The 22,682-nt window shown below is 50.2% G+C and overlaps 1 protein-coding gene across 2 annotated transcripts in view; it reads left to right on the top strand.

The window, feature by feature from the left end:
• The first annotated feature begins 2,179 nt into the window (after positions 1-2,179).
• The window catches only part of LOC116956016 (F-actin-uncapping protein LRRC16A-like), a 48,621-nt gene continuing 28,118 nt past the window's right edge, over positions 2,180-22,682 (top strand). For both annotated transcript variants that reach the window (XM_032977407.2, XM_032977406.2), the window contains exons 1-9: positions 2,180-2,425; positions 9,209-9,303; positions 11,690-11,740; positions 16,820-16,876; positions 18,110-18,231; positions 19,992-20,086; positions 21,009-21,079; positions 21,458-21,531; positions 22,238-22,313. In XM_032977407.2, the coding sequence (XP_032833298.1) occupies positions 2,398-2,425; positions 9,209-9,303; positions 11,690-11,740; positions 16,820-16,876; positions 18,110-18,231; positions 19,992-20,086; positions 21,009-21,079; positions 21,458-21,531; positions 22,238-22,313 (669 nt within the window). In that variant the 5' untranslated portion in view covers positions 2,180-2,397. The remainder of the gene's footprint in view (positions 2,426-9,208; positions 9,304-11,689; positions 11,741-16,819; positions 16,877-18,109; positions 18,232-19,991; positions 20,087-21,008; positions 21,080-21,457; positions 21,532-22,237; positions 22,314-22,682) is intronic.

Here is a 22,682-nt window from a genome sequence, read left to right as displayed (position 1 = left end):
TTAAACGAGATCCCACCAACTGTCTCGTTACAAAAACGAACAGTATCATCACTGATTCAGCTTCATTCATTGAACAGACAAAACGGTTTTCCTTAAAACCTTCTGCTGCTAGACCACCCAGACTATATGGATTGGCTTACCCACATTCAAATTGGCCCGATAACTGTCTGAGATCTTGCAGCCATTCACTGGGAAGTGTATAGTGTATAGTAGTGTATAGGATGACCATTGATATTTATAAGGGGTACGGGGTGACCAATAAGGTCTGTAATAAGGGGCCGTACATAAATGACGTTACGCACCTGGGGGGGGGGTCAGACATTTGTGACGATGTGTGACGAGGGGGGTGGGGGGTTGAGAAATGTGACGCCACATAAAAATGCGCAACTTTAAATAATATAGACAACACGTTCTACTTAATTAAATAGACTTTTTAATAAATGTTTTCTCCTACAACATCGGAGTGCAGCGCCACATTAAATACGCACTACAATGACAACAGTTTAACAGCATACATTAAAACAAATTCGTCTCCCCCCTCCTCTTTTCAGAACATAGATGGACTAGTCCTTCTAAATAAACTGCCAATCGCTGCGCGTGGCGCTGACGGTTTTTTTTATAAATAAATACACCGTTTAAAAATAAATAAATTTATGCAAACCGACACACCTGATGACGACCGTTTGTGTTATGGTCGAAACGTCGTGAGAATTGTTATTGTTATATATATTTAATTATTTTATTGTTTCCCTTCAACGTGACTTTACCGAAAGAACTAATAATATTATTTGAAGCATGTTTTATACATTTTTTGGGGGGGGGGGCAGAGCTTTGTGACGTCATATTTGAGGAAGGGGGGTCTGACTTTTTATGACGCCGTGTGACGAAGGGCGGGGGGGTCAAAAATCGTACAAAATCGCGTGACGTCATTTATGGACGGCCCCTAAAGTAGGAATTGATAACGGGTTGACGGGTGTGGGCAGATGCAGTGTGCCATCCTCTCCGCCAGGCGGTGCTCGAGTCACGGCTGTGCTCATCTTAAAGGTGCATTGAAAAATTTGATACGCCGACCGATGCTTCTATTATTGTGGAATAACTCATGCTCTAGGATTTGGTGTTACATGTTATTATTTACGTAGTTTATTGTAAAAAAAAAATTCGGTCACAGTCCCTGTGATCACTGTCACGTTGCAATTATGTCTTTCTTTTTTGGTGATTTTCGAAAACGTTTTTTGGTTTGGACATGTTTGTTTTGTTGTAGTACGGAGTTAGACTGATGGCCTTAATCTAAGTTTTCTTGTGGTTATTGTTGTTGTTTGACTTGCATCCCACTGGGATTTTTTTGCACACAGCGTTGGTGTACACGGTGCTTTTTTCAGGAATATTTTGCTGTTTTTTTTTCCATGGATTTTCTGTTTGCACAGTCACATAGTCACTTTAAGATGTTTTTCTTGTTCGTGTTCGTGTTTTTGTTTTTTGTTTGTCGTGGTTGCACCCGATTCAAGAGCCGAATGGCTCACAGGGCTATACCAAAATAAATAAACTGAAAAATAAAACTGAAAACTGTCTGCATCCCCCACGGCGTGTTTGGGGCCGTCCATAAATGACGTCACGCGATTTTGGACGATTTTTGAACCCCCCCCGCCTCGTTACATGGCGTCACAAAGTGTCAGACCCCCCCCCCCTAAAATATGACGTCACAAAGCTCTGCCCCCCTTCCCCCCCAAAAATTATAAAACATGCTTCAAATCGCTTTAAAATATTGTCATTGTAGTGCGTAATTAATGTGGCGCTGCACTCTGATGTTGTAGGAGAAAACATTTATTTAATAAATTCAATTCAGTAGAACGTGTTGTCTATATTTATTTAAATTTGCGCATTTTGATGTGACGTCACATTTCTCAAACCCCCCCCCTCCCCCTTCATCGTCACACATCGTCACAAATGTCTGACCCCCCCCCCCGCCGCCCCTAAGTGCGTGACGTCATTTATGGACGGTCCCTTATACAGTCGTAGCGACTCACAGCTCTCCCACGTGTTGGTGTGCAGCACTGTATCCATACACAACGGTGGGGGGTGCAGGGGCGGGTGCAGGGTGGAGGGGCGGGGAAAGTGGGCGGAGGGGCGGGGAAAGTGGGCGGGGCGGGTGACGTCATCACCAAAGCACGTGTGCAGCCCCGGGGCGGCACCACAACTCAGGCGCTGGGGGACTCGGGGGCGTCCCGTTACTCCGTCGCGTTATAACCCCTCGCGTTGCCATCGTTACTCGCGGTGCTCACTCAGGCGGGGTGGGGGGCGGGCGACCAGACCCCGAGCAGGACTCTACGGGACTCCTGGGGAGGGGGGGGGTCCCTCACTCGTCGTCTCCTGGAACCAGAGACGGGACCGAGGGGGACCATGGCTGAGGAGGAAAGCGCAACATCAGGTGAGGAGGGCTCGTGGTGAGGATGGGTGAGTTGGTGAGGAGCTTTGTGGTGAGTGTGTGTGGTGAGGATGGGTGAGGAGCTATATGGTGAGTGTGTGTGGTGGGGATGGGTGAGGAGCTATATGGTGAGTGTGTGTGGTGAGGATGGGTGAGGAGCTTTATGGTCAGTGTGTGTGGTGAGGATGGGTGAGGAGCTATATGGTGAGTGTGTGTGGTGAGGATGGGTGAGGAGCTATATGGTGAGTGTGTGTGGTGAGGATGGGTGAGGAGCTATATAGTGAGTGTGTGTGGTGAGGGTGGGTGAGGAGCTATATGGTGAGTGTTTGTGATGAGGATGGGTGAGGAGCTATATGGTGAGTGTGTGTGGTGAGGATGGGTGAGGAGCTATATGGTGAGTGTGTGTGGTGAGGATTGGTGAGGACCTCTATGGTGAGTGTGTGTGGTGAGGATGGGTGATGAGCTTTATGGTGAGTGTGTGTGGTGAGGATGGGTGAGGAGCTTTATGGTGAGTGTGTGTGGTGAGGATGGGTGAGGAGCTATATGGTGAGTGTGTGTGGTGAGGATGGGTGAGGAGCTTTATGGTGAGTGTGTGTGGTGAGGATGGGTGAGGAGCTTTATGGTGAGTGTTTGTGATGAGGATGGGTGAGGAGGTATATGGTGAGTGTGTGTGGTGAGGATGGGTGAGGAGCTATATGGTGAGTGTGTGTGGTGAGGATTGGTGAGGACCTCTATGGTGAGTGTGTGTGGTGAGGATGGGTGATGAGCTTTATGGTGAGTGTGTGTGGTGAGGATGGGTGAGGAGCTTTATGGTGAGTGTGTGTGGTGAGGATGGGTGAGGAGCTTTATGGTGAGTGTGTGTGGTGAGGATGGGTGAGGAGCTTTATGGTGAGTGTGTGTGGTGAGGATGGGTGAGGAGCTATATGGTGAGTGTGTGTGGTGAGGATGGGTGAGGAGCTTTATGGTGAGTGTGTGTGTGGTGGGGATGGGTGAGGAGCTATATGGTGAGTGTGTGTGATGAGGATGGGTGAGCTATGAGGGCTCCGGTGGGGGTTGGTGGTGAGGATGGGTGAGCTGTGAAGAGCTCTATGGTGAGTGTGTGTGGTGAGGATGGGTGAGGAGCTCTATGGTGAGTGTGTGTGGTGAGGATGGGTGAGCTGTGAGGAGTTCTATGGCGAAGTGGTGTGGTGAGGATGGGTGAGCTGTGAGGAGCTCTATGGTGAAGTGGTGTGGTGAGGATGGGTGAGCTGGTGAGGAACTCTATGGTGAAGTGGTGTGGTGAGGATGGGTGAGCTGGTGAAGGGCTGTGAAAAATAGTTTTTTAGTTAATCGGATTCCTCCAGTATAAATACATTTTCGGAAAAAAATATTCTGATTCTGAACTGGTTATGGTGTTTCTGTGGTGAGGCATTTTGACTCTGGCTGGTGAGCTGGTGAGAGAGAGAGAGAGGTGGTGGTGGATGCTGTGTCATTGTAGGGCTGTGGGTGCTGGCACTCTGAGCTGCAGGTCTGGGTTCGATCCCTGCACAGGATGGCCAATGTCTCAAGTTTGCTCCTGTGGCATTACTGTACCGGTATCCCTCAATTTACAAAAGGGATTCCTTTTTTAATAACCACACGTCCAATTTTTTTTTTAGTAAATCGGAACGGCTTTTCCTATGAACGTAATACTAAAAATGAGAGATGTGTTTCGCACACTCTTTTCAGCTCCTAACCTAAAGATATAATACTGTACGTTTATATAACTTTTCACAATACAAGTACAAAATAATAATACAGAAAGTAAATATTAAAACGATTGGCTCACAATTCACTTGAAACAACAATATTTAACTCCCATGTGCGAGGGCAAAACACTCGATCCCACACAGACGGAACATGTGGAGTCCACATTTTTGCTGTACCGCCTAACGAGCCCAGGGTATGCCACCAGCCTCGACGTCCACGAGAAGGGAGTTTCACTAACTTTGTGCGGTGATCCACTAACCCTCGCCTCCATAGTGCTGGATTACAGGCGTGCATAGCCACCACCACCTTGCAAAATCTCGATGATGGCTTCCCTATGCTGTCACCATCATCATCAGGAGCAGGCCACTGGGCGAGGAGCCAGGATATCCGTCACCTTAATCATCATCAGCCACGATTGATTCACTACTGGATGAAAGCCTCCAATGTACCACTGATGGCTTATTTTTTGCTTGTCATTACGCTTCGAGCTTGAGAACAACAAATCGTCCAAGCAATGCACCGCAATGCAAGTTTGTTGTTTATGAGAGCGCGTGATCTGATCTGGAGAGCGGGCGATCTGATCTGGAGAGCGGGCGAACGCCGTTTCATGGAGAGAAAATAACAGCTCGGTTATCACCGCCTCACTGCCCCCTGCGAGTTGTCAAGGAGTAGACAATAAGCGAGTCGAAGACTGGTGGAAGAATGATTGGGAGAACACAAACATCAGCTCACTTGCTCACCTGCCTCTACTGGACATCTGTGAAAAATAACTTCTTACCTCATCGGATTCCTCCAGTCTAGAATATTATCATTCATCCTGAATAAGCTGCTCATTGCCGATATCTCAACCACCACCGCCCAGCCATTAGGAAGCTCTCACTGCCACCCTCCCCGCATGCAGTGGGCTACCTTACATCCTACCCGAACTGGCCACAGCTGGTGCAACCACCTTTCCACAAATGGAAAATAAAATAATTCCCCAAATGCGAATACGGCGCACCTCAACAAAGAGTGGAACACATTGTGGGTGTATGGGTCTCTGTGTAACCCTGTGGGTCTCTGTTTAAATCTATGGGTCTGTGTGAGGCTGTGTGTTTCGGTGAACCGACGGGTCTGTGTAGGTCTATGGATCTCTGTGTGATTTTGTGGGCCTCAGTGTGAGCCTATGCGTCTGTGAATCTTTGGGTCTCTGTGTGAATCTATGGGTTTCTGTGTGTATCTATGGGTCTCTGTGGAGTCTGTGGGCTTCAGTGTGACCCTATGCGTCTGTGAATCTTTGGGTCTCCTGTATGAATCTGTGGGTCTGCTGTGTGAGCCTATGCGTGTGAACTCCCAGGACATGAGTGATTCACGCTCGCTGTCCTCTGCAGCCAAGCAACTGGATAAAAAAATGTAAACATCAATTTACAGTGGCTACTCAATTAATATCCATTGCGAAGGAAAAAGAATATCGAGTGAAAACTAGAGAGTGTAGGACGGTGCGTGTTTGCATAAGGCGAAAATAGAGAGCGGGGATTGCATGCCATTCATCGACCACCTATGAACCACAGCTGCGGTGTTGGTCCAATGGCAGTTGCATTGCATTGAGTATGGTTAAGTGTGGTACAGGCCTTGATTGCTGGAACAGAGTGGAATTCCAGCTGTCTCTGTCTGTTCCCCCGACGATTCCGTTCCTCCTCGCTTCTGGCCCACTTACACCGGAACCGACTGCCCCTACACGTCAAACAATCAGCCTCACTGTCCATTTTTCGTTCTTCTCGACAAACTCACCTTCCCTCGCTTACCCGAACTCTCCTTCCCCCTTCTTCCCCATCATTAATACCATCCCTCTTCCCAACTTCCCTACCGATGCATCGCACTCACTCATCATCATTAAACAACCCATTGTCACTCTCATCATTGTTTATTTATTTCACGCATCATACTTATGTAAGACCATCCCTCTCATCAACTCATCTCATCTCACCACCATCTTCTGCTGTCCAAATACCTAATTTTTTGTTCAGCGCCTTACTCAAGGCGCCATATAAATTAAAATGCGATAAGACGTGGGAAGGAGTCGAGCGAGAGGAGGAGGGGAGAGGTAGGCAGGGACGGGTCCGTGAAGTATGCCAAAGACAATGGTGGGATCTGAAGACTGGGAAAATGTGGTGTCATTTGCGGGTGCGATTGAGGGGCCTAGTGGCGTTGTTCTCAATCAGAGGATGCCACGGGACCCTAAGCAACCAGTTCCGTTAATATTTACACAGAAAAGCCTTGCTTGGGTCTCAGGATTATTTTGTTCGGAGGGTCCTGCTGCATTTGGACGTTTGATCGATTTCATTTGTAAGCTTTTAGCTTTTTTTGTCGGAGGAAACCAGAGAACTCGGAGGAAATCCAGCACCGCGCTGAATGCGAGGGAGCGGCACTCGGCACTGCTATCTCCTGGCCACACCTCGCAGCCCACGCCCACAACACCTGGCAAGCCGTGGTGGTCATCCATCTAAGTGCTAACCAGACGCAAACCTGCTTATCTTGGAATATTTGAAGAGAACGGATGTATTGACAGTAATTTGGTTGTCGGCTTTAGACTGCCTCGGCCGAACTCAAAATGCATAATGTGTTTTATATACAACCTAGACTGGACCGCATTGCAGAATTCTCTACAGAGGACTATTGGTCATCGGCAGGAACACAGGAAGGGGGTTGACCCTGGCTTCAAGAATTGATGGCACGGCAGGCTGGGGGGACGATAGTTTCAGATTATGGGGGGCAGCAGAGGAGAATGAGTGACCTCTCGCCGAGCCATTGTTGACCTGAGGCCTTTCATAGAAAGCCTTTGGTTGTTGCAGCGGAGGTTCCGACGGCAGCCCTCGAAGGCGCGGAACTCTCGAGTGCAGCTGACAGGAGGCGTGGACACCGCGTAGGAAGTGGTTGCCACAGCACCCCTAAGGGAAGTGGCGGAGGCCCAGGAGGCCTCCCTCTCAGCCTGCCCGCTGACGAGCCCGGCAGTCCTGACGCTCGTGCAGTTCCAGCGACGGGTGGCGGCGGCGGTGGTGGTGGTGGTGGTTTCCCCGCTCTGCTCGGCCCACGGTTGGGACTGGCCGGAGTGTCCCGGCCGGCACGGAGAAGGTGGAGACGGCTGCACAGCGCTATCTGTGAGATGCAGTCACAGCTGAGTTTGTGGAATCGAAACTGATTGGGGGGGGGGGTGGTGGTGGTGGCGGGGCAAACAGCCTCCTCATCGCCACGTCTCACTTCCTCCACCACCACCACGGCGGCACAGCGAGACACCCGGCATGGGGAACCACGGCGAGAAACGGGGACAGCGAGAGACACAGAGGGACACAGCGAGACACAGCAAGGTGCTGCGATATATAGAAAAACACAGCCAGACGTGGGGACATGGCAAGACACGGGGGACAAATTAAGAAACAGCGATATGGAGAGACATGGGGATATTGAGAGAAAAGGGGATACGGTGATACACATGGACACGGTGACACACGGGCACACGGTGAGTCATGGGGACACACTTCCCCAATGAGACATACATGAGTCACCCGCCGTTTGAGAAAGTCATCGTCGTCACGTGCCTCTGATACAGCAAAGTGACCTGCGAAGCATCCAAAAAGCACGAAGTTACAGCTGGTGGCTTCGCATTGTAATTTTGCTGGCATGCAAAACGACAATGAGAAATGCCGGCGACAGAATGAGGACTTGTGATGAATGCCCTGGCAGTGGAAATGCCGCGTTTTCCTGCGCACAAGTCGCTCTTGCTCACTCGGGTTTTGTGCCATCGTGGACTTGTAATCTCCCGACGTTGGAGCTGCTGCAACCAGAAAGCGACGATGCGTGCAACTGTATTGGCGGCCGTAGCGGAGATGTGCGATCTGATTTACGTTCCCCGGGGCGACAAGCTGATTCGGATCCACTGCCTGTTACCGCATTACTCAAATGAGGACCGCAGCCCTGAGCCCTGCGGCGCAACTGGAGCAGCAGCAGTAGCAACAACATGAGCAAGAGCAGCCGCCAGTAGCGGCAAAAGCATTAGTAGCAGCAGTAGTGACACAAGCAGCAGCAGCAGGAGTAACAGCAGAATTAACAGCAACACCAAGAGGAACAGCAGCAGCTGGAGTAAGCACCGCAGAAGCAGGAACTCAATGCCCATCAGAGACATGGTGTCGTGACGACGAATTTGCCTTGAAAGGTCTCAGTGGGAGATTTTAAAATGTCAACTTAGAGCAGGACTTCTCAAGACGCCATTCGTCACGATCCACCATTTCCGCATTTATCTGTCTGCTTCGTTCCATTACAAATTGAGTCGATGCACTTTTTGCACGCACCGGGTAATGAGTAAACGCGTGCTGCGGCACGGGGCCAGGCGTTATTGGTGGGTGACGAGGGCGGAAAGCCGCGAGGGGTACCGAAAATGAGTTAGGAGAACTCAAAAATAGATTTGACCAAATGTCAAGCGTGCGTGATGAAGTATTTTTGTTATTTATTTAAACTAAACAATGTTTTGGTTTATTTTACCGGGTAAGGCCTACTGAGCTACATAGCTCTTTTAAAAAAAAACAAAAAAATTGAGTTGTTGATGATGTTTTGTTTTGTTAGTTAGAGTTGTTGTTGAGACAAGTTGTTGATCCTGCTGACAGTTGTTGAGACATATTAGCCAACCGTGCTAATCGGAGGTGCAAGGGAAGGACAACAAACAAAACACCAGTTCTAAAGAAATGAGTTTTCAATCCAGATAATGTAAAAGTGCATAGCTTCAGTGGCTTCCTAATATCAGAAGGAAGAGCGTTCCAGACGGCCGCAGAAGTGCGAACTGAATGCGCGCGATGCAGTAACCGTCTTTGTTTGATGGTTAGTCAAAAGCTGCTGCTGCTGCTGCTGGGAGGGTGACCGGAGTTGGCATGATGGTTTATGTTTCCTGACCAGTTCAGCAAATTATCGTGGTTCATTTGTGGCAAGCACTCTGTGTGTAATGAGTGTAACCTTAATTTTTTGATGCTGTTTGCAGTTGCTGAGGCAAATTGTTGACGTCGTTGTTGCTGCGCGTGTTGCCGTGGACAGGCAGCTGGCGAAGCCTACTGGGCCGCCACGGGGCCCCGCGTTTCCACACGACCGTGCGCCTCGACACCAAGGGATCGGCGGCCGAGCGACTCCTGGTGAGGGCCGGGGGCAGCGCCGCCGGTCACGCCGCGGAGTCGAGGCATCGCGGTCGCCAGAGCTCCGGCCATTGGAGCACCGAGCAGACTGTGATGCACCAGGGTGGCCGTGTTCTAGCAACCGTTACCAATGGTTGTCAGCCCCATTTTTTTTCTCTTGTAGAAAAAAAAATGTATTTGGACAAAATGTGGGCAAATCTGATCGCCGCTGCCCGTGGTGGGCAAATGGGATGGCGAATTCCAATCGGATCGCAGGCAGGGGTCATGTGACTGCCCTCAAGGTTATGTGGTCTGTAGACCAATCGTGGGTCACGAAGCGACACCCTTCATCAAACTGTTTTTATTGGCTAAGCCGCAACTCCGAGTCGCCCTGCGGCCATTGCTGCACCGAGTTGCCGTGGTTACTCGAGTCAATATTAGAATCAGAGTTTTTATTTTGGCTGTAAGAGGAATCTGATGGGCCATGAAGCTCTTTTTCACAGATGTCCAGTACGGACATGGGGTCAGCAATTGGTGTCGGTTGTCTTGAAACAGGTCCAAAACATCGAGCGTTCACTGCACCACAAAAGTTGTAATAGATAAAGTGTGTAACACATTTCTTCAAACTCTTTGGATCTTTCGGCAAAGTCACTTCGAGAGAAAAAAAAGTTAGCAAGGTTATTTACTAGAGCTTGGGAACAGAGACGGCGATGGGAGAGGGAATTCCAAAGTGGAGCAGTGCGAGGGGGGAAGCAGAAAGAGAAGTGAGGTGACCTGCAGTGTGGTGAGTTGTTGGCTGAGTGAGTGAGTGAATGGGTGAGTGAGTGAGTGAATGAGTGAGTGAGTAATTAGGCGAGTGGGTGGATGAGTTCCTCAGTGAGTGAGTGAGTGGCTGAGTGTGTTCTTGCAACCTGCAGTGTTAGCGGTTGAAAGCGGTGCGGATGGCGACAAACCGGTCCGGTAGACCGACTCCTCAACATGGGTGTGGAAATCAACGAGTGAAGTTTGTGGGAACAGTGACCATGGTGTTAGCTATAGAAGAGCGATAAGGAGGCGACTGATCGCTGGCAAGCGAGCAGTTGCAGTGATTTGGCGAGTCCTGGATCATAGACCATATAACGGCCTATAGGGGATCAATGGTGATCGTAGCATGCGTGCATGGTATCTGTAAGGATAAGGGTTGCTGTGGGCCTGGTTAAAGGCTGTAAGGATAATGGTTGCTGCGTTGCGTGTTATTTACGGGATTCACGCCACAAATCACCCGACCACATGGTGGATTGTGGGTGCCCACGGCTGGAGACAGAGGGATCTTGAAGGGAGGCTAAGGGAGATGAGAGATATCGAGAGGGATTAAAAGTCATAGGGAGACGGACATAGAATCAGAATCTTTATTTAGACTGGAAGAATCCGCTGAACTGTAAAGCTCTTTTTCATAGATATCCAGTAGGGGCGGGTCGGAAAGTTACAGCAACAAACAATACAACAACACAATAGGAGTGCGAAGAAAGGTAAGCAATTCACACATTTTAATTTTATTTTTACCAGGAAAAAAGCTCGCCGAGCTATTAGCTTATTTCTCGGATGCGACATAGCCACAAAGGATAGCTCAACGGAGTGGCTTATCACGTGGAAATGTATCACAGCCAAACAATCTGAATCATCAAAACGCGTGTTTCGAAATGTGGAGGAAAAACCGGTGGGCCCCCGAGAAGCCGTACAGTATATACGTGATCACAGGGAGCGAGACATCAGAATCTGAATATTAATTTAGGCTGGAAGAATCCAACAAGCTACGGAGCTCTTTGTCAGCGATATCCAGTCGGGGAAGGTCAGAAAGTTACAACAAACCAAGCGAACAAAAAATCGCGGGGAGTGGAAAGCATAGGAACGCTAAGCAAGTCACTAAATACAATTAAATAAAGTGCAAAAGTACATCAATTCCTGCCGATTTCTCAAAACCAAATTTTAATCTTGTGCAAGGCAGCAAAAGCGAAAACGAAAGCAGACCCAGACCACAGCTAGACAGCACACAGTCCCTCAGTAACGTTGCACCCTAGCATGTCACGAGCGTTACCACTGCGGTGCCGCACGTTTGATGCGGGAGGAACCTGCGAGCTCGGCCCTGCGGAGCCGTTCGTGGTGGGGGGGTAGATGGCGTGGCTGGGCGGATGTGTGCCGGCATGCGGTGGGGGGGGGGGGGAGGAAGCTGTGGTGAGCCCAGGGGCCAGCGCCACACTGCCAGGTGTAGGCCACGATTAACCCTCCCCCCCATGCCCACCCACGGCCTCTTCGCACGACGCCACCACCGCACCGCCACCAGAGCACCGGCGCTGCCAAATACGGCTCCTCCGGGCACCCCCCCCCCCCCCCCCCCGCGTTTGGTCACGTGAACGCGGTGTCGCCGCAGGTGCTGACGGCGTGGAGAGGCTTCCTGTTGTCGACTCGCACCCCAAGCAAGGTACCCCCGCTGCCTGGCCGCCTCTGCCCCTGCCGAGCGCCCCCCCCCCCCTTCGTCGAACGGCAGAGAGTTGCCGTTGTCCCACCCGTTCGTCGTCGTCGTCGGTCGTCCGTCGACAAAGTGTGCTTCGCATCGGTGGCACCTTGGTGATGATCGCTCGTTTTTGTCCGAACGTTGAGCGAAAATGTTGTGGCGCTGCCTCCGTTGTTCGGGTGCAAAATCAACGACGCCCGATTCCTCCGACCCCCCCCCCACTCCGCCCCCCCCTCCCCCGCACCGCTGCCACTCCAGCGATTTGATAAACGTCACGATTTTAAATCGCGATTGGATTTCACTTGCGGCCAATTGGAGCACTTCAGAGTGGCTGCAGAGGTGACGTGAACCGTTGAACCCAACGAGCGCCGTTCGGTGCGTGTATGGTTAGCTCACGGTTAGCTTTCGACGTGAAACGATGATTCATATTTCGTCGTTCCACCCCCAGCGTTTGTTTTGACGTTCACTTGGGATGCAGCTATTCACCTCCCTTCCCCTCCAAGCGCCAGCGATTCAGTGCGTGTGAACATCGATCCGAGAGTCACATTCTCGTTGCCTTTTGTTTTCGTCGCCTCGTTTGTGCGGCCCATTGGCGTAATCACGATCGCTCATTGACCCAGGGAAGCCTCGCCGAGTCTCATGACCCCTTTTCAAGAGGGTCCTGCCAATTATTATTTTTTTGCAGTGGGGGAGTTGGGGGGGGGGGTGCGATATTGCTGCTGTGTGTATAATCCCAATCTCGCGTCTCTTATTTCTTATTACATCCCATCTCGGCCCCTGCATTTACAATTTTCTGTTGTCCCTCACTACGTCCCCCTCCTCCCTCTCTGTGCTCAGCCACGTTTCCACTCCTTTTCCCTCCTGGCTCCCTTCCATTGGAATAAACGCGCACTCCACGTCAAACAGGCAACTTCACTAAACCATTTTTCATTCGTCCCATAAGACTTTTTTCAAAAGCGGATCCCTCTACTACTTCCTGTCCTCGTCCTTAAAACCTTGACCATCCTCCCCCTTTCCCTTCCAAATCTCGCTCCTCTTTTTCCCTGTCATCAGCCTTCCTTGCCATCCCTTCCCCTCCCCAACACTCAAATCCCATCCCTTTACCCCATCAGCCAATACTAATGTACCATTTCTAATTCTTGTGAAGCGCTTTGACAAGAGCGCTTCACAAGATCCTAGGCAAGATGTAATAATCCCCCGGCGAAATTTCTTTCAAATCTGGCAAACGTGGACAGTGACGCCGGCGCACGATGGCTCGCTCTTGCGAATGACGTCACGGGATCTTTGACATCCGCTGTGAGTGAAGCGGACGGCACGTAGTGTCGTTGACGGTTAATACCGCACCACCGCAGGAATCGCCGGGGCGGCCGCTGGCTTCAAACCGTTAACTTCTGCATAAAGTAGCGAACGCGCTTCCGCTGGGCCATGTTACCGCCCAGCGATAAAAGTAGCATTTGCATCATCATCATCAGCCATGATCCATCCCCTGTTGGATGAAGGCCTTATCAAGCCGCCACCATCTCTCACGATCCTTAAGTGCAACGGTCCGCCCAGCACCTCCACACGAGCTGGTCTCGTCACTCCATCTCCCCAGTGGATGTCCTCTCGGATGCGTTCCATTACCTATCTGCCACTCCGTTTTTATTCTTCTCAGCCATTGCGCATCATCTCTGACGTATCCTGCCCAAGCCCCGCTCACTTTTCTAAACACTGTAGATGTCTTCTTTGGTTCTTTCGGTAAAGTCACGTAAAATGAGAATAAAATAATAAATTGATAAAATAAAATAACACAATAATATTCTCACGACGTTTCGGCCACAACACAAGCGGCCTTCATCAGGTGAAGGGACGAGACTGTCTGGTAGGACAGCGCTGGAGTGAAAGAGCCACGTTCAGATCAAGACCTTTAAGCTGTGTGAGAGGAAACAAAGCGCCTTGACAAAGGAATTAGCATATAATTTAGCATTGAAATGGCTGAGTGATTAGCTTGTGACTGGTCACAGAAATAGCTATGTTAAAAGTTAAAGCATACACATCCGCAGAGGCACCCCTTGATAAAGGAATTAGCATAGAATTTAGCATTGAATAGCTAAGTTAAAGCATACACATCCGCAGAGGCACCCCTTGACAAAGGAATTAGCATAGAATTTAGCATTGAAATAGCTGAGTGATTAGCTTGTAACTGGTCACAGAAATAGCTACGTTAAAGTCAGAGCATACACATTCACCGAGGCACTTAGTACAAATCAAACAGGAGAATTTAGCATTGAAATAACTAGGCGAATTGAGCATTGAAATAACTCAGTGATTAGCTAGTGACTGGTCACAGAAATGACTATGTTGAAGTCAACGCCTACACATCTGAGCTATTCACAGTACTATATAGTGAACCAATAAAAGACTAAAATATAAATTACCTTAATGTTATCAATAAACTCTATATTCTCCAATCAGCTAAGCTACCAACAATAAGTCGTTATATATCACAATGCTATATGGCGAAAAAATGGGTGGATTCTTACCCTCAACTTTAGCACCACGGATAGCTACGGGCCCACTTCAGACGGACGAGTTCATCCATGGTCGGAACAGAGGAGGGGGAGAGAGACAGCTGCGAGGCGCTATTATACTCCATGTTGTAAACCATACCATTAACCGTGGTGTGAGAGGTATTAAGAGTCAATGCTGGCGAAAGAGCTGCGGTCTGAAGGTCATCGTAAAATATACAATTTATTAAGAACAGAAATGGTTTAAAACATCTTTCCAATGGTTACTAAGCCAGAATCCATCTTCTCGGTTGAAATTGTCTCTGTGCTTGTATATGTGAATGGCCTCATGAACGAATCTCTCATGGTAGCCGGTTGGTTTGCAAAGAACCTCCGTCTTGGAGAAGTCAATGTCATGTGAGCCCACTGAATTATAACAGTGATCTGCCACGGCAGAGGAGTTCGTCCTACCGTGTTTCAAGTCTGCTTTATGTTCGCGGATGCGGTCCGAGATATGTCGTTTGGTTTCTCCAATGTAGCTACTACCACAGAGGCACTTTAGTTTGTAAACGCCCAGGTACTGTATGTCTGGAACAGCATCTTTTACAGATGGAACTAAATCACGGATTTTATGTACTGTGTTGAATCGGACCTGGATCTTGTGTTTATTCAGGATTTTGGAGATCTTTTTAGTGACCCCTGCAATGTAGGGTAAGGTGATGGTTTTGAGTGGCTCCACAAGAGGATCCTTCTTCATGACTGGAGTGATGGCTTTGCGGATTGTGTAGTCGGAGTAACCATTAGCCCTGAGAGCCTGGTGTACGTGCTTGAGTTCACTGGTAATGTGTTCCTGGTCGGAAATGCATTGGGCTCTATGGTATAGAGTCTTGATGAGGGAGTTCTTCTGGGATGGATGGTGGTGGGAATCCGGTTTCAAGTAAGCATCTGTATGGGTAGCTTTCCTGTAGACAGAGTGGCTCATTGAACCATCATGTCTCCTTTTAATTAAGACATCCAAAAAGGGTAGTTTGCCATGTTAATGGTATGGTTTACAACATGGAGTATAATAGCGCCTCGCAGCTGTCTCTCTCCCCCTCCTCTGTTCCGACCATGGATGAACTCGTCCGTCTGAAGTGGGCCCGTAGCTATCCGTGGTGCTAAAGTTGAGGGTAAGAATCCACCCATTTTTTCGCCATATAGCATTGTGATATATAACGACTTATTGTTGGTAGCTTAGCTGATTGGAGAATATAGAGTTTATTGATAACATTAAGGTAATTTATATTTTAGTCTTTTATTGGTTCACTATATAGTACTGTGAATAGCTCAGATGTGTAGGCGTTGACTTCAACATAGTCATTTCTGTGACCAGTCACTAGCTAATCACTCAGTTATTTCAATGCTCAATTCGCCTAGTTATTTCAATGCTAAATTCTCCTGTTTGATTTGTACTAAGTGCCTCGGTGAATGTGTATGCTCTGACTTTAACGTAGCTATTTCTGTGACCAGTTACAAGCTAATCACTCAGCTATTTCAATGCTAAATTCTATGCTAATTCCTTTGTCAAGGGGTGCCTCTGCGGATGTGTATGCTTTAACTTAGCTATTCAATGCTAAATTCTATGCTAATTCCTTTATCAAGGGGTGCCTCTGCGGATGTGTATGCTTTAACTTTTAACATAGCTATTTCTGTGACCAGTCACAAGCTAATCACTCAGCCATTTCAATGCTAAATTATATGCTAATTCCTTTGTCAAGGCGCTTTGTTTCCTCTCACACAGCTTAAAGGTCTTGATCTGAACGTGGCTCTTTCACTCCAGCGCTGTCCTACCAGACAGTCTCGTCCCTTCACCTGATGAAGGCCGCTTGTGTTGTGGCCGAAACGTCGTGAGAATATTATTATGTTATTTTATTTTATCAATTTATTATTTTATTCTCATTTTACGTGACTTTACCGAAAGAACCAAAGAAGATGAATCATTGCAGTCACGAAAGCTTTAAATCGAAATTTATAGTGTAGATGTCATTGCCTTTTATAGTTCTCTAATGCATGTGTTCCTCTGTCTCCCGCCACGCTGGTGAGATGTTCACTACCTCGCCTGGCATGCAGGAGGTCGTGGGTTCAACCCCGACCCTGACGATGCCTGCTGTTGTATATTTGGAGTTTGCGTCTTTCTCGCCCCGTGATCGCGTGGATTTCTGCAGGTCCTCCGGTTTTTCCCTCCACATTTAGAATCAACGTAGCGTTTAGAGTATTTGGCTGCTATACATTTCCCACGTGGTAAGCCACTTCGTCGAGCTATCATTTGTGATAGCTAGGTCGCTTCTGAAAAAGAGCTGCATGTAGCTCTGTGAGCCCTACCTGGTAAAACAAAAACGCACAGTAGTTAGTTTGCGCACAGTGTACGCAATATTTCATTCTATTGGACAAACCGACGCATCATCCGTCTGGTGCCAAATATTTGGCCACAGCGATGGCCGCCCGGAAGGAACCGCCTCTCCGCCGAGGGCGGCCGCTGTCTCGTACGTCCGTGACGCCGGTTCCTCGCGCTCCTTTCCAGGTGGAGTCCACGTTCCACTTTTTGGAGATCCAGGCGGCCACACTCAAGGGCAACAAGGTGAGAGAGGCAGCTCCTGGGGCCGGGCAGCATAAGACGGTTGGGGGGATTGGGGGGGGAGGGCAGTGAAAATATTATTTGGGTGGGAATAAAATACTTTTTCAAATAATTTACGTTGTTTCAAAGTTGCCACTAGCAGAGCGCATGGCACGCTCATGCATGCCCGGGGTGCCACAACGGGTTCACCGATTGCGCCGGTCTGCCACGCACCGCGCCAAGCGGTGACTTTGGGCTGTCTAGTGTTTTGGAGATTAATTGTCTAAATGAATGAAGTTGCGTGGGTCCACCTGTTGAGTCTGCCACGGGCCATCCTAAGCGGTGACCTTGCGCTCTCCGTCGCCAGCTCTCGAGGGGTTTTACTGCAGTCACCGCGCGTGGCGAGCGAAATGTTAACCACCGCGCCTGGTATACCGGAGGTTGTGGCTTCGATCCCGACCCTGGCGTCTGCTCTATACAGTAAAACCTTGTATTGCGCAGCATAATTCGTTCCGGAAACGTGTTTGTAATTCAAAGCACTCGTATATCAAAGCACTCGTATATCAGTTGTGATCACGTGACGCTCGGCAGACAAAGCGTACATACGCACTACTCATATTGCAAGACCCTCGCTCGTTTATCAAATTAATATTTATTTAACATTTTTGCTCGTCTTGCAAAACACTCGCAGACCAAGTTACTCGCAATCCAAGGTTTTACTGTACTTGGAGTTTGCATGTTCTCCCAGTGGTCGCATGGATTATTCTCCGGTTTTTCCCTCCACATTTATAACTGACGCACGTTTAGATTATTTGGCTGCTCGTAAATTTCCACATGATGACAATCCACTGCGTTGAGCTATCATTTGTGATAGTTTATAGTTTTAGGTAACTCAAGAGCTCATCCGCTTCCATTTATTGTGGTTGGTGCCACGCGGTGGTAGTTTTATAACAAAACTGCTGTCGTGAACCCCTAATCGGTGTGGTTTTGTCTGTGTTGTGTTATTTGGTGTTGTTATATGGATACTGTTGTTATTGAGTTGTGGCATTGTGCTTACGTTGTTTTTGATGTTATGGTTGTTGTCGTTGTGGTTTCTTTTGTTGATGTTCTTGATGTCATCGTTTATGTTGGTTATATTATTGTTTATATTTGATGTCATTGTTTATGTTGACGATGATGTTACTGGTCATATTGTTGGGTTGTTGATGATGTTATTGTTAATGATGTTGTTGAGCAGTTGTTGTTGTTGTTGAGCAGTTGCTGCTAGAGACGGAGCGGGTCGGCGTCACCATGACGATGGGCTCTGCGGAGGAGGCCGACGTCGTTCTGGTGCACATCATGGTCGCCGCACAGGCCGCAGTGCCCGGGGTCAGCCCTCCGTGAGTCCACAACAACCTCAGCCAACACAACAACTACAACAAACACAACACAACCACAACAAACACAACGACAACATGGTGGCCGCGGTGCCCGGGGTCAGCCCTCCGTGAGTCCACAACAACCTCAGCCAACACAACAACCACAACAAACACAACACAACCACAACAAACACAACACAACCACAACAAACACAACGACAGCATGGTGGTCGCAGTGCCTGGGGTCAGCCCTCCGTGAGTCCACAACAACCTCAGCCAACACAACAACCACAACCACAACAAACACAACACAACCACAACAAACACAACACAACCACAACAAACACAACACAACCACAACAAACACAACGACAGCATGGTGGCCGTGGTGCCCGGGGTCAGCCCTCCGTGAGTCCACAACAACCTCAGCCAACACAACAACCACAACAAACACAACACAACCACAACAAACACAACACAACCACAACAAACACAACGACAGCATGGTGGCCGCGGTGCCCGGGGTCATCCCTCTGTGAGTCCACAACAACCTCAGCCAACACAACAACCACAACACATACCACAAACACAACACAACCACAACAACATAACCACAAGTCAGCAACCACAACAAACACAAAAACCAGACACACATAACTACAACGCAGAGCCACAACAGACGCAACCACAACGCACGCAAACACAACAACCACAACACAACCACAACACACAACCACAATGCACACAACACAACTACAACAAACGCAGCAGTGACCCCCCCCCCCGCTGCCGTTGTTGTTGTTTACTATTTTATTCTTCCGCTAGTTTGCCGAGGAGAGCCTTGCCGAGTCTCAAGACTCGTTTTTTCAAGAGGGTCCTGCCAGGTCTTCGCAGTAGTGTTGCGATGCTGCTGACCGCGATCCCAATTGAGTAATATTTCAGTAATTTGGGGCAATGCCAGTTACATTGCTTGTTTTTTTCTTTCTTTTAGCTATGCGAGGAAACCCATGTAGAGCAGGGGTAGAGGATATACACTCCACACACCCACGCTTACTCGCAAAGACAAAGATCCGCCTTATAGCCTTGACAGACTATTGGGGCAAGTGCTGTTAGCGACCAGCACCTATGAAGGCCGGCACGGCACACGAGGGGGTGGGTGGCCACCACCACACCCGGACCGCCTTTGTCTCGCTCGTCGCGGTGTTTTTGCACACTGCATCAGGTACTAATTTGAGGCTGAGTCGACCTCGCTGAGACCCAGGACCCATTCAGATAATCATCACTGGTGTTGGCCGTGAGCAGGAATCGAACTCGGGTGAACCGGGTTCGTAAGCGCAGTGCGCTAACCGTTACGCTGCCGCTCCCCACGGGGTTGTTAAAATCTCGCCACAGTGCGGGAAAACATACGAAGATGGAACAGGGGGAGAACATACAAACGCAGAAAGGCGCGTGAATCGAGAGGCGAACCCGGGACCGTTTCGTCCCATGAAGGCACGAGGGTTACCAATGAGGCCGCCAATACCCTTGCCGTGCGAGCCTCTAGGCTGCGACAGACTTCACTGCGCGTGACACCGGGGTCGCATGAGCACATGGCGCGATTGACCTATGACCCCTTTCCCACTCGCATGGCAGACAAACGCGGCCTCTGTGACAGGCACGCGTGGACGGGACGGGGCGCGATAGCCACCTCGATTCTCAAGCTCGCTAACAGCACTTGCCCCAACAGTCTGTTAAGGCTATACGGCGGGGTCTTTGTCTTTGTGCGTGTGTGCGTTTGCCAGTTTCTTGAAGAGGCTGACTCTGGACATGCACGAGCGGGCGAACTCCTTGCAGACAGCCTGGGCCCGGCAGAGCATTGTGGATATGGGGCCCTGTGGTGCGTGCGCTCCACACCGCGCTTTACACAGTCCGCTGTGGGGTGGGGGTTGAGAGGGCGGTCGTGGTGCCGACAGCTGTCGTGGCCCCGGTCGGGGTTTTGAGCGTGCCGTGCGGCAGCTATTGCCGGTTGACCGCCGTCAGCCGGCTGTCTGTGTGTTTGTGACGTCTACGTGCGGTGCAGTTTGTGTATGACGTCCGGGTGTAGTGCTGTGTGTGTGACGTCTGTGTTTTGTGCCACTTGTGTTTGTGTGCGAGACATCTGCGCGCGGTGCTGCGTGTGTGGGACGTTTGTGTTTGCTGCCGTGTGTGTGTGTGACGTCTGTGTGTTGTGCCACGTGTGTGACGTCTGCGCGTTACGCCACGTGCTTGTGTGACGTCTGTGCATTGTGCCGCGTGTGTGTGACGTCTGAACGCAGTGCTGCTGTGCGTGTGTGACATTTGTGTGTGGTGCCCCATGCGCGTGTGTGTGCGTGTGATGTCTGTGCGTTGTGCCGCGTGTGTGTGACGTCTGAACGCAGTGCTGCTGTGCGTGTGAGACATCTGTGTGTGGTGCCCCATGTGTGTGTGTGTGTGTGATGTCTGTGCGTTGTTCCGCGCGTGTGTGACGTCTGAACGCAGTGCTGCTGTGCGTGTGTGACATTTGTGTGTGGTGCCCCATGTGTGTGTGTGTGTGATGTCTGTGCGTTGTGCCGCGTGTGTGTGTGACGTCTGAACGCAGTGCTGCTGTCCGTGTGTGACATCTGTGTGTGGTGCCCCATGTGTGTGTGTGTGTGATGTCTGTGCGTTGTGCCGCGTGTGTGTGTGACGTCTGAACGCAGTGCTGCTGTGCGTGTGTGACATTTGTGTGTGGTGCCCCATGTGTGTGTGTGAGTGATGTCTGTACGTTGTGCTGCGTGTGTGTGCGACGTCTGCACGAGCAGGGGGATTCTCGCAGACGTATGCGTGCATCTGTGATCAGCTGGGCCTGCCCTGCAGGGAAGAGGTGCAGTGGGTGAGCTACCTCACCCACTTCCCTGCGCCATCATCATTGTCATCTTCATCATAATCATTGCATATAACACAACATATATACATTGTATTCTATTGTTCATATTTTTGGGACATTTTTTGGCCCTCAATTTTATCCAGATTGTCCTAGGCATGTGTCATCTGGTGAGATGAAAAATACATTTGGAACTCACAGTGCTATGCGAAACCCTAACAGAACAGCCTGCACAAAAGGATATCACAGACTCACTTCTGAGATCCCTTCGAGTGACCTTAAATGAATGCAATGGCTGGTGCAGTGTGTAAACATTAGCGGGTAGAAGACAAAGGCGGCCATGCATGGTGTTGGCCACACTACCTGTGCATGTGTGTGTGTCTGCAGGACGTGGACACCATCTACCTGTCCCACGACTCACGCGAGCTCAGCCTCAATGATTTCAGCCACCTAGACGGCAGGTGCGCCTCAACTGCACGCTCAGACACACGCAGACACTCGTGGACACGCCCAGACACGCTCAGACACGCGCAGACACTCGTAGACACGCTCAGGCACGCGCAGATACGCGCAGACACGCACAGACACGCTCAGACACGCGCAGACACTCGTAGACACGCACAGACACGCGCAGACACTCGTAGACACGCGCAGACACTCGTAGACACGCACAGACACTCGTAGACACGCACAGAAACGCGCAGACACTCGTAGACACGCGCAGACACTCGTAGACACGCACAGACACTCGTAGACACGCACAGACACTCGTAGACACGCACAGACACTCGTAGACACGCGCAGACACTCGTAGACACGCGCAGACACTCGTAGACACGCACAGACACTCGTAGACAGGCACAGACACGCACAGACACGTGCAGACACGCACAGACACGCGCAGACACTAGTAGACACGCACAGACACGCGCAGACACTCGTAGACACGCACAGACACGCGCAGACACTCGTAAACACTTGTAGACATGTGCAGACACGCTTAGACACGCGCAGACACTCTTTCACTCGCGCGTGCGCAGCCCGCGTGAGTGAAAGAGTGCCACCTATGCACGGCGCTCAGTGGAGCGAGCAGACGGAAGCCCCGACCTGACGCGTCGCTCGTGTGTGCGTGTGCGTGCGTGTGTGCGTGCGTGCGCGTGCACCCAGGGACCTGGTCCCCATCGTTGCGACGCTCGAGTTCAGCTCCTGGTTCACCAAGCTGCACTGCAAGGACGTCAGGCTGGTGCGTGACGATTTGGGCTGAAACGCGCGACGGGTTTGTTCGCCGCTCTCTCGACTCGGAGAGTCGTGGTCGCAATTCGAGAAGCCGCCCTCCCCGTGCTGGCCTCGATTTCACCGCCCCGTTATCAGCCCGCTGCCGGGCGAAGGCCTCTCGATGCCATGTCGGTTTATGGGCATTGTGCGACCATACTTCACCACGCTGGTCAAATCTGGATTCGGTGTGGAGAAGGCCCAGAGGCCCGGTTCAGATGTCGCCACTCGCCAGGGATGTTAGCCGTGGCTGGGAATTAAACTTAGGTTGCCGGGTTCATAGCGCAATGCGCTAACCACTGCACCACTGCTCCTTTCGACACTTCACGCGGCCTCAGAG

The sequence above is a fragment of the Petromyzon marinus genome, chromosome 63 (genome assembly GCF_048934315.1).
Source record: "Petromyzon marinus isolate PM22_M1 ecotype Great Lakes invasive population chromosome 63, UKy_Petmar_22M1.pri1.0, whole genome shotgun sequence".
Classification (NCBI taxonomy): domain Eukaryota; kingdom Metazoa; phylum Chordata; class Hyperoartia; order Petromyzontiformes; family Petromyzontidae; genus Petromyzon; species Petromyzon marinus.
This window is presented reverse-complemented; position numbering and strand designations above follow the sequence as displayed.